Here is a 14,108-nt window from a genome sequence, read left to right as displayed (position 1 = left end):
CTCCACGTGCAGCAATGACAGTTTTGCAGATCCTTGACATTCTAGCTGTCAGTTTGTCCAGATACTCAGGTGACATTTCACTCCACGTTTCCTGTAGCACTTGCCATAGATGTGGCTGTCTTGTCGGGCATGTTTCACGCACCTTACAGTCTAGCTGATCCCACAAAATCTCAGTGGGGTTAAGATTTTACCATAACACTATTTTCCGATTATCTGTTGTCCATTGTCTGTTTCTTTGCCCACTCTAACCTTTTCTTTTTGTTTTTCTGTTTCAAAAGTGGCTTTTTCTTTACAATTCTTCCCATAAGGCCTGCACCCCTGAGTCTTCTCTTTACTGTTGTACATGAAACTGGTGTTGAGCGGGTAGAATTCAATGAAGCTGTCAGCTGAGGACATGTGAGACATCTATTTCTCAAACTAGAGACTCTGATGTACTTATCCTCTTGTTTAGTTGTACATCTGACCATCCACATCTCCTCCTGTCCTTGTTAGAGCCAGTTGTCCTTTGTCTTTGAAGACTGTAGTGGACACCATTGTATGAAATCTTCAGTTTTTTGGCTATTTCAAGCATTGTATAGCCTTCATTCCTCAAAACAATGATTGACGAGTTTCTAGAGAGAGCGGTTTCTTTTTTGCCATTTTTGACCTAATATTGACCTCAAAAACAAACACAAAGACAGTGTTAAGCTTCATTTAACAAACCAAATAGCTTTCAGCTGTGTTTAATATAATGGCAAGTGATTTTCTAATATCAAATTAGCAATTTAGCATGATTACTCAAGGATAATGTGTTGGAGTGATGGCTGCTGGAAATATATATATATATTAGGGGTGTAACGTTCAAATTTCTCACGGTTCAGTTTGTATAATGGTTTTAGGGTCATGGTTTCGGTTCGGTATTTATGTTCAGATGGAAAAAAAATATTACTGCCAAATCGAAAGTAAAAAATATTCTATTTGGTAACAGACGCTTAGAGATTTGCCCTCACTACAAATCACCATGGTTTTACTACAGTAACTGTATTTTAAACATTGGAGTAAAATCATAGTAACCACAAAATTAACATGGTTACTGTCATGGTTACAATACTATAGTCAAATCAAGGTTACTATATGGAAACTACAGTATTACTGTTGTAAAACAATGGTTAATTGAATCAAAACTATGATTCTGCCAAGAAAACAATGGTGACAGCAGTCATTGTTACTTCAGTCATGGCTACTACAATATTACTATAGTAAAACCATGGTTACTATATGGCTACTACAGTATTACTTCATAAAACCATGGTTAATTCCATCAAAACCACGATTTATGCTAAGAAAACCATGGTGACTACAGTCCTTGTTTATTACTATAGTAAAACCATGGTCAAATTTCATTAGGGTCCTTAACTAAAGAAAAAACTAATTACTAACTCAACATTTAAAATGAATACCTGCATTATCATGCTACATGCATCAACAAACTGCATCTCAAGCTCAACTCAACATATATATTCAACATTCAGATCACTACAGAAGAAATAAACTTGTTATTAAAATGAATGAGAATGGATGTCGTAACGTGACTTGATTATTTTAATCATATGCGGAAATCCCACATCTTCAAAGGAGTAAGGGTGACATAACTTAGTTTGGCTATGAACTCCCCAAGCACTTTAGTTCTTGTTTCATGTCTGACCGAACTAGCACGGAGTGCCTGTTTAAAGACGAGAGTGTGTCTGTGTGCAGTTTCGGGCTCACCTGCGGCTCTGTGCGCACCATGCGCTATATAGCTTCAGGTGATGTTGCCGTAAATAGCTAATCAAATATCGACGTATTACCAGTACACGGCACTCGAGTTGAACAATGTCTGCAAACAGTGCCTGTTTTGTAAACGTTTTTTGACCATCGCTGTTGTAATTGACTGCATAAAGAAAAAGTTCCCAGACAGGAGACTTAAATGACGCAGGGGATTATCTCTTGTGGCTTGTTTTCTCCGCTTGCCAATTTTGCCAACTAACACGTGCAGAACTGTGGTGTCATCAACTGATTTAACATACTAACAGTTAATAGGATAGCTTCTCTCTTTAGAAAGTTGACCCACATGAAACACAGGTGGAGTGTGTCAATCTACAGAGCCATACAGGTGCATTAGCGGAGGGTACAACTGTGCATGTCTATTTGGTGCTTTATTTTCCAAACTCTATGATCCAAATGCGTTATTAAGGTAGAGATGAACCATTGATCAAATGCTTTCCGATCCGTTGTTGGCAAACCATACAGTTTGGTTTTTACACCCCTAAAAAAAATATTATATAAAATCACAAGTGAACTTGCAAAGATGTTAAATTCATTGTATTTTAATGCATGACTTCCATTAGCTCAACTAGTTAAAAAAAAAAAAAAAAAACATGGGGGAGGGGGGGGAAATGCAAAAATGTTTACCTTTAAATGCTCCAAGTTGTTTTGGATAAATGTGTCTGCTTAATGTGTAAATGTAGGTACCCCCTGAGATTTTAAGTAAATTACTTGGATCAAAAGGGTTATGCTTACATATGTTTTTTGAGCCCTTGTCTTGGAATAATAAATCTTTTTGAAGACCCTGCCAACTTGTACCATACGAGAGCTTTCTCGTGAGTGATCAGTGAAGTCCACTAAAGAATAGGGTTGTTTGCCCCTGCCCTCCCTCAAAGGCTTTTAAAAATATCTGAGGGTGGGGGTTGGGGGACTTGGTTTGGGGTTTGAGGTGCAGCATGTATGGAGTGTGCAGTCGCGAGGGGGTGGGGTAGCACTTTTGTGAATTCAATCTAATTTAAGCACTTTTCCTGAAGCCCTTGTCCCCACTCCCCTTTTCCAAACCTCTTGTGAACGAAGACTGGTGGGTTTCACGTGCCCCTAATGAAAATAGCCTTTTTAATCTAATATCCTGCGCATTTAAACAGCAGCGAAAATGAGAATCCTGCTAAAAAAGGTGGAAGTATATGTTTTTGGCAAGTAGTTCCGCTGAATTTGCTGGCCAGAAAATGGATCACGCAGTGACTTGAATGAGAGCATGCGAATACTGTTAAGAGATGATGAATGCATTAGCTGAAAGTTTGTGTTCCGTTGCATAGGCAACCCTTTAAAAATTTAGTCTTGGTTTGATTACACGCTGGATGTTGAGTGGTATCAGACCTGAGTCATCCTTGTTCTTTCCACTGTGTTATTTGGGTAAACTGTTACAACTCCCCTTGATTTCTAGACTGATTTGTCATGTTTTCCCAGAATTTTATCAGATCTTCCAGCCTCCCTATGAAACTGTAATCAGTGTAATTCCTCTCCTATATTGACACTATTGGCACAGGAAAGGTGAAATGGATCTTGTCCTGCTGGGGAAAAATAAATAAATAAAAGCTTAAACCATCCTAAAATGGTTTGCTGGTCATTGCTGGACTCCCAGTCTGGTCATGCTGGTCTGTTGGAAATAGAGGGGTTTGGGGAATTTTTCAGCTTGTTAGGCTGAGGTACCAGCTACACCATCTGAAGATCAGCTTGGTCAAGCTGGGTGACCAGCTGAAGACCCAGCTTGGCCAGGCTTGGTACCTTGCAGCTAGACCATCTGAAGAAATGACAACATCGTTGTGCTTGTTGGATTTTGTGCTGTTGAGGGGTTTGTCACAGGCAAAGATTGATCAGTGTTTGAGTTAGGTCTGGTCTAACTGAAACCTGTGTGATCATATGTGAAAGCAGTTTTAAAGAATGCTAATAGGTCACTTAGCAGCCTTTTGTTTTAATTTCCTCAATTGATGAACTTAGTTGCTAAGATAGTACAAAGCCAGGGTTAGAATGTTTATTGAGCTGCAGGTTTGATAAAAGACAAGCCACTTTCTGTTGAAGTTCCACTAACATGAGGATGAAATGATTAGTCACTTTCCATTGTCAGCGTGTCAAAACACGAACTGTTTTTCCAAAGTCTTGATGGCTAGAGTAAATATTTCTAGTGGTTCTAAGTACAATTCTAAAGTAAAAGATATTATTAACGTCAAGTATTTAGTCTAGCTTCAGGGCCAATTATGATAAGGCTAAGTCCAGAACAGCATCATAGATGGAGGTATCTAAATTAAATTAAACAAAACTGGGCTAATAATTATGCTCAAATCTTATCTCTGGAAAATCTCTCTCGCTTAACTTAAGGCAATAGATTGTAAAGGACAGGAATGCTGCCAAGACAGCTGAAGATTTATAACTGGGAGGTGTGAGTTGTGCAGATGTAACAGTGTAGTGCAAACAGCAGTGCACTAGTCTTTTTACTTGACCACACTCAAAGGGAGGTGGTTTTAGGGGTGTACAATACTAAAACTGTGTTTAAGTGAATGAGTGAGATTTGTGAGGGAATCAAGGCTGCTGCTATGTGATTCATGTGAGCTACAAGTGGTAACATAACTGTTCAGAGGAACAATCCCCTCCCTCCCTCCCTCTGTACTTGCAAATGCATACTCGCATTCTCAGTCCCCTCCCTCCCTCTTCTCCTCTCCACCCTCTCTCTCCCTCTCTCTAAATCTCAGGTTACTGTGGCTGGAGTTTTTAGACATCTCTGCTAGTGTTTCCCTTATGTCCTTGTCCCTGCCTCCAGCATGGGAAGAGCCACTCAGTACCCTCTCTGATTGGACTGGGTAGTTTGTCTTGACGCACCACTGTGCTGAGTGCTGGAGGACGTGTTTCAACAGATGGTTGGGGTGTGTGTCATCACATCGAGAAAGAATTAGAGGAGGAAGGTTGTCTTCCATGAGCAGTGTGGTCCCCACAAATACTGACTTCATGAGCAGAGTTTCAAGAGAACTGCACACAGAAAGAGATCAACTTCATGAACAAGACTGTGACATCCTGTTATTCAGGTAGTAACTGATCTAATTCTCCCTCCTCTTCACTTTTTCCCTTCTCTTTTTTTTTTTTTATTGAGAGGCATCTTGTATTTATAAAAAAAAAAAAAAAAAAAAATTGACTAAATGGTTTTGTCTGTCTCTGTGAAATTAAAGGGTGCTGTCAGGTTTGATATTCAGAGAGGTTTTCTGAATGAGAGTTTGTGGTGGATATACAGTCAGTAAGTGCTGACCTGAGCATGCTGTGTGACTGTGTAAACTTTGACTGACAGGACTTTTCTGGTTATTTGGATGTTATGCTAGTTTTAATTATCCATGGAACTGGATGTTGGCAATACATAAAGACTGCATTACCCCTTTGCTAAACCTTGATTCAATTTCTGTCATGCTGCGAAGTTTGAGTGAAATGAACGTCTCACTTTGCCAGTGTAGTTGTCATGTGCTGAACTTTTAAACTGTGCCAGTTCTTCATTCTTTTTTTGATTGGAATGACTTGAAATTGCTTGGGAATTAAGCTAGATTTACTGGAACTTCTTTCAAATATTTATTTGTCTACCTCAGTAATGTTTTAAGTCACAGATTAATTTTGAGACTGAACCTACACACATTGTTGGCAAACTCAAAGTTAGTGCATTAAATGCGCATCAGTCATTTCAATGAGTTGTGTCCTGCATTAAGCTGAGTGTCTGCATACTAAACAAATGTGCTGTTAAAGAGTGTCTCCTGGACCAGCTGTCCAAGTTGTGAGACATTCATGCAAGTGAAGGGGATGTAGTACAGAAATCGTGGCATGAGTTTCACTCAACTCCATTCAACCCTAAAGATTGACCTGCCAATGAAGGAGCAGGCAGAAATTAGATGTCAAGCATTAATATTTTGCTGCCAGGCATGCATACAGCGTGAGGTGTTTGCTGAGGGGACTGTACAGCTGTAAAGGTGAGGGGGGCAAAAGAATGATGCCAGGAATTCCACAAAGACAGAGTTGTGTGAATGATGTTTATTTACACACATTAATCAGCCATGTCAGCATCACTCACTCACACACTCACTCACATGCTGAAATTCATCTGAGAAAAACCACAAATACATCAGCATCAGTGTTGAGATTTTACAATGAGGGCAGTCATTACCAGTGACGACTACAGGATTATGAAGGGATGTGAATTAAGAAGGCATATTTCGTTTATTATGTTTTCATTACTGTACAGTCATACCATTTAACTGCCTCTAAATTCATTCGTGTCTGAAAAATCATTTGAAGGATGAAGTTGGTGCAGGCATTACATTTCATCAAATCAGTTTAATGCACAAGAGAATTAAATGTGATGTTAAAAATAGAATATAAAACCAAGCGTTCAATGCTAGAGCATGGCACTAGCAATGTCAAGGTCATGATTCCCAGGGATTGTACAAACTGAGAAAATGTATAGCTTGAATGCACTGTAAGTCACTTTGGATAAAAGCATCTTCCAAGTGTGAAAATTACATTAGATCAATCTTGATGGGTGACGTCAGTTTGCGATAGAGTTAAAGCACTCAAAAACAGCTTTTCATCACCTTTAATTTACTTTTACATGATTAGTGCGTAATTAGAAGTTATAGCTCTGAGGTCTTTGAGGATATTTGAACTGAAGACTGTTTATGGTCTTGAACCCTTGTTTAGGTTCAAAAGCAGTCAACACCCTTGACTTGTTCTTTCGTTTTCAGTGCAACACTATAAACTTGTCAATTAAAATTATTCATCAATCACTTGCTCTAGGTTACAATTAGTTTTAAATGTAATGGACTGCTTCTCATTTCTGTGCAACATGTTTGGAAGGGGTAGTTCACTCGTTTTATAAAATTTAAATTCTGTAATTTATTTACTCGCCCTCATATTCCAAATCCATGGTAATAACTCGGGAGACATTAGGCAGAATATTACGGACTTGGAGGCTCAGTCACCGCTCACTTTCATTGTATGGGAAAAAGATGGAATGAACGTAAGAGGTGACTGAGGCTAACATTTGATCTAGCACCACCTCCTGTGTTCCACAGAAGAAAGATAGTCATAATTTCTTGGAACAACATGAGGGTGAACTATCCCTTTAAGGTTAAGAAGTGCATGTTGGTTCAGATATGATGGATACATGATCCTGATCCCATCATCATTGAAATATTGGAGCAGTTTTGTGTCTAAAGTGCATAAACAGTCACTGCAGCTGTTGCTAATAATTTGTCATTCTAGATTCGGATCTGCCAACACTAATATTGTTTCAGTAGCTGTTCTGTCTTTTGTCAGTTTTGACCGGGGATCAGCTGTACCGTGAGAGTGAGACCACACGAAAGAGAGCTTGCAGCGTAAACTCTAAGCACTGCGCAAGAAAAATAACTAATGACCATATTAAGATAAAGCTTAGAATATGTTCCAATGGTGGTTATTTAAAATGATTCTAAAGGACACATTTTTGTGATTTGAAATATGATTTCAGTTTGACTTTGTCAATGAGCATTTCATACCCAATAATTTAATATCCTGAAGCCTCGGACATAAGTATTTTACCCCCTGCCATTTGTGTTCACTTACTAGCTCAAATCAAAAGCAGCAGGGACCCCTGTGCCACAGCCCTACATGGCTCTTGTGCTGTTTATAAAATTCCTCCTTGCATTTAACTAGTTGCATGCATTCACTGCCGTTCTGTCAAACAAATCATAGTTGCCAGGGTGCTGGACATTTAACAGCCTGTGTACGGATGTTTCTATCAAGTACTGGAAAAACGGCAGCATGTGGAGATGGCCGCCAGTACCAGCTGTTCCTAAGATCCTCTAAGGTTCTGATTTGAGCACCACTGAGTAAATGGCACAGCCATTTGACCACATGGACATTGAAAGCCTTGTTTAAAAAAGGCAGTGAGAGAGGATGTTGAGCCACACTCTGTTTATCTCTGCTTGATAATGATCCTACAGAGAGTGAGGTGGTAATTTAAAAGAGAAGGGAGGGTGACATCATGGCTATAATTGAGAGTTGACCATGTGTCAGTACAATATTGTCTTGCTTATTTGTGGCTCATAGTCCTCTGCTGTGGGTCTAGGGTTTATAATTTCACATATTCAAGAAGCATTGTTCTTTATACATGGAGAGTTAAGATGTTTTATGATGGTTCCCCAGTCTTGGAATGATAAACTCTCATTAGGAAAGCTGCCACATTCATGTTTGTCCTCAGAGGAAGCGTTCAATAGCACCCCCAGTTGTATGAAGAGGGTCACCCTATTGCATTAGGGGTCACAGCAGGCAAATCCTATTCATTGGAAATAAAAATAAAAAAACATGACACCATTTAGGGTTCCTCAGATTGCCATACTAGCAGAACCCTGTGAAGAACCTCACTTGAAAAAGGCACTTGACCCTTTGAAAGGGACGTTATATGAGGAACAATAATATGGAACCTATAAGTTCCTCCAAGAACTCTAAAGGCTGTCAATGGTTCCTCCAATATAAAATGTATATTAAATCTTCCTGAGTACAGTATAGGATAGGTATAGTATAGAATATTTGAGGCTCTTTCAAAAGGGTTCTCCTGAGGTTTCCCCCAGTATGGCAATCTGACGAACCCCAAATTGTTTGAGTAACTTCATTTTTACAGTGAAACTATCCTCTAGAGAGTAAGAGTGAATAGATGTTTTGGAGTTAGGGGTTAAAATTAGGGACCTACTTGAAATTCCTTGGGGTTGTGATAATTGGTGAGGTAATGGGGCCAGTCATTATGTATCTGTGAGATCAGAATGGTAGCTGCTTAACTGGAGAAAAGGCACATATGTGCATGTGGTTTTTGGCCTTATCAAAGAAAGAGCAGTGTTTAGCCAAAAGCATACTTTGGTTTTGATGCGAGTGATCCACGTCTGCATACACTCAAACACGAGCCTGTCAAAGTATACTTCATTTTAATGTGCACGTATACACATACGGATAGCGAATGCATGCTATGACTACAACAAATTACTAGACTTTTTCTCCTCGGGAGTTTAGACACAAAGATGTCTATATTCTTCGGACTTGAGTTAAACAAATGCAGGTATCTCCTGACCTCCTCACACGCACTCTTGATGTGCACATCCAATGTTGCTGTTTCCACATTCATCTCCTATTGTTTAGTGGCAATTACATCATCTAGTGCCGCTTCGTGACCACAACGGCTCAAATGTGAGCGTTGCCACCTTGTGTATCCACTAATTAGTGCAAATAATTCCTGGTGCATTCAAAGACGTGTTTGAGTGCTCTACTGATAAAAATTTGCGTCACGCATCCTGTACACGGACGCTCAGCATTTGTGTTTGACCAAAGTATATTTTAGTCATTAACCCTCTGAACACTCTGGACTGTGGCGATGCTGGAGAATGACTGAGAAGGACTTGAGGCTGAAAGGAAGAGGGGGCTTTTCAGGTTTCTTAAGAAAACAAGCATCCTGGTACATGTCTTGGAAGCCTTTACCTAGTTTTGTCCCAGTTGAGGTCAGAGGGCCCGACGACCATTGTGCCGCCCCCCCACCCTAATTTTTATTCTCACAATCTCTCATGCACATGCCTGTAATCACATCTCACATCATATCTTGCATATCTCATATGAGATCTCACAAATACACACCTCGACTTGTTTCTACCTGCCTAAGGATGGTGCTGGCCATACCATGTCAATTCCGCTGCATAACAATGCAGAGATCAAGCAATCTGATTTAGGGTTGAAAGGAAAAAAGGTCCTGCCTATATCACATGCAATTAGGCAGCCGTCAAGATGCATTGGAGTTGGAGTGGCTCAAAAAGGTAGTGTAGCCATGGGGTGATGCTTTCATCCTCCGCTAATTCAGAATACAAATGGAGAACAAACTGGGGGGGATAATAGGCATGCTTCGCCGACAGCTTGCCTAATAAAAGCATGCAATGCTTTCATAAACTAAACTTCTCTTTCTCTCTCTCTCTCTCTCTCTCTCTCTCAACCATTGCTAAAATGCATTGAGTGGGTCTGTAATGGCCTGTTTGTGACATCACGGCTCAAAGCAGCACACAACTTATTCTGTTGCTGCATGACTTTGACTTTCCTCTGTCTCTTGTCTTTGCCATGGGGATATGAGTCTGACCTCTGCTCTGCTGTGGCTTACTTTTGAGTGGAATGCCTATAAACCTTTAATTGCATTGGGTTAGTCTTGCCAGAGCCCAACATGCAAGCCACTGGTGAGCCGTACCATACAAATGCAGTGGTTCTGTGGTTTTCCTGTTTGGTTGCCATGGTGTGATCAATGTGGCAGTGAAGAAATTAGGCTTAAATCAAGAGTAAGGGAAATTGCATTGGTATTCTTTTATAATTAATGATGCCAAAGTGTTGTTTTTAGTTGATTTGGCAGATGTTTTATGACTTAAAAAACAGGTAAGCTTCCACTAAATTTAGTGACTGTTCCAGGACTACAAAGAGGTCGGCCATCTGAGCTTCCAGAGTGCTTTGCAGAACTCGATTCAAGGCTTATTTATGTAATGCATGTGTTTTGTCTCTGGCACACGGCATTGTAGATTTGGTCTGCTGGTTGAACAGTAGGTTCGTAAATGCATGTGAATATTTGGCTGTGCATTTCTTAAATTAATCCTTCGATTTGGAAAGATCATACAGTCTGTGGATGGGGTGTGACCTGTAAGTACAGGTGTCAGAAAAATCTAAGTGTACTCAATTACATTACAAATTATGTGATTGCATGCTTTAAAAGGAAAAAGAGCCACACACATTTGCGCCCCAAGCGTTGGTGAGGGGAGTATCGGAGTACAAATTACAGGTTGCATTTCTGCATGTGTCTGTGTGGTTGACTAGATGGGTGTTAAATTTTTTTTTTTTTTTTTTTAAATAAACGAGTGACATCCCAGTGCATCAGCAGTGAGTGATGGATGGGGTCAGGGATGGGTTTTCTCATAGTCTGTGTCTTTCTACCAAGATTCTGTCTGTACAAGCCCCACATTTTGGAAGTGTACCATTTCACAGCAGGGCAGAAATGTTCTGACTGGGGCCTGCTGACAGAGCCCTCTACACACCCACCCATGTCAAAAACGTCTGTCTGGAATTTTGTTCCTATAAGTGCCCCAAGTACATTTGCAGTATTCGGGTCGCTGAGGTCTTTGGTAGGAGAGGAAGAGTCTCAAATGAACATGTAAAAGTCCTGTGAATATGCACTTCTGTGGGTTTTTCAGCTGAGGTGTAGCCACTAAATCCCTTACTTTGGTCTTACTGATGAAATGAGAACGAGATGTAAGCTGATCCTGGCATTAGAGTAACACTGTCTCACTTTCTCCACTTCAGTCAAGGCCATATGTTCCAGTTGTGAGGCCTGTCATGCACGCTTGCCGATAGACCAAGTATTTATATTTTGGGTTTGAACACAATTTATTTTGGCTCATTAAAGTAGCAATAGGGAGTCTAGGGAATCACTGTCTAATTTGGTTTTGTTCAGGCTTTTTTTTTTTTTTTTTTTTGTGCCCTTGTATGACTTTTCAAAGTACAGCTCAAAAGTTCATAATTTTTTCCAGTTATTTGTACAGCTTTTTATTTAATTAATTCATATTAATGTAATTTCACACAACTGTCTGATTTAAAATGGGCAGAACTAGATCTAACGACCCGTAGATAGTTAACTGTTATTTAATGACATAATAGTGATCAACTAATCAACTATTATCAAAAGTTGTTTCTAATGGGCAGTACTAAATGGAAAAAATGTGTTCTATATGTTGTATGCTGTTGTATGTCTTTTGGTTTATGCCAAATTTCTGAAATATCAGGCAAATTGTTGTTATTTTTATTATTAATAAAAGCATAATTTTTTTATTCTATATATATATATATATTATACATTTTATTTTTTCATTATTAACTTATGCAATTATAACAAATATAAAAATCTTAGAGATTCTGCAAGGGGTATGTAAATTTATGTGCAAAACTTTAGAGATAAATCTTATTGAATCTGGGTTGCATTTGGAAAGGATCAAACATAGAAGGGGTGTACACTTTCAGACTACTTAAAGGAATTGTCTGGCTTCAATACAAGTTAAGCTCAATCGACATCATTTGTGGCATAATGTTGATTATCACAAAAAAATCCTTTTCTTAAAAAAAGCAAAAATTGAAGTTACAGTGGCACTTACAATGGAAGTGAATGGGGCCAATTTTTGGAGGGTTTAAAGGCAGAAATGTGAAGCTTATGATTTTATAAATGCACTTATATTAATTCTTCTGTTAAAATACGTGTTTTATTTGAGCTGTAAAGTTGTTTAAATCTTCGTTTTTAACAGTGATTTTGGGTTTGTTGAAATTACGTCATAATGGCACCAATGTTGTAAAATTGGCAATAACTTAACACAGAAAAGGTTAGTAAGTGATTTTTATCACACTAAAATCATGTTAACACGCATTGTTTTTGTCTTGTGGCTATAATTTTGAAATAGTGGTTGTTGTGATGTTTACGGATTGGCCTCATTTACTTCCATTGTAAGTGCCTCAGTGTAACCCAGATTTTTGCTCTTTTTAAAGAAGGGGCAAGTCAAAATAGTTTTTGTGATAATCAGTATTATGCCACAAATTCTGTCAAATGAGATTAACATGTATTGAACCCGGAATATTACTTTAAACGAGTGCACAAAGCCCTGAAATTACCTTCTGCTTGTAAATACAATTGAACACCTTTTTAAGCAAATTTGTTCAACATGTACTCTGGTAGGTGTATTCATTAATCATTAGCAGATCTTGTGGGTTATTACATCTGTATACTTCAGTAGCCAGGTCTTTTCACCCGTGCATGTCGATGAATAACCAGCCCTCCATGACACGGAACCCCCAATGATACAGGTGACTCCATTTCCATCAATGCCCAGTGCCACCACCACTTCTCCCTCTGAAAGCTGAGAAAGAAAGCTGATGTCCATAAATGAGAGGGATTTATGTCTCGAATGTTGTAATGGTGCCAGGCGTCTTCATTCAGGGAACAGTGCATATAATATTAGGCTCACTTAAGCATCATGTATACACCAGCTCAAACAGATTTGCTTGGCTCCCTTCATTCTTCATGTGGAAGCTGACCGCTGATTCAATGGAAAAGACATAGATTTATTTATTCAGAATGGTTACGTCAGTGGAAACTCACTGAAGCTATTTGAATATTTCCTTTGTGGCATTTAATGTGTTTGGTGTATTTGACATGGTGAGAGGAAGGATTCTTTAAAAAAAAATTAAATTAAAAGATTCTTTGACCGTTTTTGTTCTGGCATCCGGATACAGGTTTAAAATAAAAATAGGTATTTTTTCTTAATGATGTACAGTTTGTGTCTTGTGGAGGATACAAACTGAACATCACAGGCTCTAAAAGAACATTTCTCAAAACAAAGAAACACATTTATTATGGTATGGCTGGTTGCAGCTGTAATTAATTTTTCTCTCCCCCAACTAAAGACCCATAAAATGCTTTTACTATGTCTGTTTCTCTGTTATTTGTGTAAGTTGATCAAAGGCCAAATGTTTGACATGGCCCTCGTCTATTTTCCTCTGTCTTGCTGTCTTTAGAGATCTGCTTTTTTGCTGCTTTCATTAACCACACACTTACAGAAATGGCCTGCTGACCAAGACAGGCAAAGATGGTTTGCATAAGCTGTTTCAACTTGAGCAAATATGCCAGGAAGATTCTCCGTCAGCCTCCAATAGAACAACGCCAGATTCGGTTTGAGTTGACTTCAACCTTACCTGGCAATCTCAGTCAATTTTACTTGCTTTCAAACAGCAGGTTAAGTAGTTGAAGAGGTCTAAAGCTTTGACTGGGTATGCTGTGCTGAATTTGCTGGTGGCTAATGAGCTGGGCCTTCATAAGAGAAAGCTAATCTCTCCCAAAGCCAAGCCGAGGAGGAGCTGAATTGAATTTGCTTAGCTCTGAATTATATGCCGTGTGTGTTTAAGGCCGAGAGCTGCACTTTTTCTTTCTACAGTCACGGAGCTGCTGCATGGTGCCCACCGGCACTTCTTTCCCACTGTGGCGTGAAACACATGGCAAGTCTTTGCTTGGCACACAAATGTACCTTGTTCCCCAAATCACTCAGTGTCACCATCATTCTCAGACAGCGTGACATCAAGGGCCTCTCCAGCATTAGTATATTGGATTATGGAAAAATCATAAAATTCAAGGTCACCACTGCTACTGTGTCACCCGAGAAACTGCCATTTATATGAGCTGGCATAGCAGAGCAGCTTGGCAGCCTAAAGAACTG

The 14,108-nt window shown here is 39.3% G+C and overlaps 1 protein-coding gene across 3 annotated transcripts in view; it reads left to right on the top strand.

The window, feature by feature from the left end:
- The first annotated feature begins 4,701 nt into the window (after window positions 1–4,701).
- LOC127432058 (extracellular sulfatase Sulf-1-like) overlaps window positions 4,702–14,108 on the top strand; it is a 57,209-nt gene continuing 47,802 nt past the window's right edge. For all 3 annotated transcript variants that reach the window (XM_051682845.1, XM_051682844.1, XM_051682847.1), the window contains exon 1: window positions 4,702–4,859. In XM_051682845.1, coding sequence (XP_051538805.1) covers window positions 4,829–4,859 — 31 coding nt within the window. In that variant the 5' untranslated portion in view covers window positions 4,702–4,828. The remainder of the gene's footprint in view (window positions 4,860–14,108) is intronic.

The sequence above is a fragment of the Myxocyprinus asiaticus genome, chromosome 41, assembly GCF_019703515.2.
Source record: "Myxocyprinus asiaticus isolate MX2 ecotype Aquarium Trade chromosome 41, UBuf_Myxa_2, whole genome shotgun sequence".
NCBI lineage: Eukaryota > Metazoa > Chordata > Actinopteri > Cypriniformes > Catostomidae > Myxocyprinus > Myxocyprinus asiaticus.
Note: the sequence above shows the minus strand (reverse complement) of the source record. Positions and strands in the feature narration are given on the sequence as shown.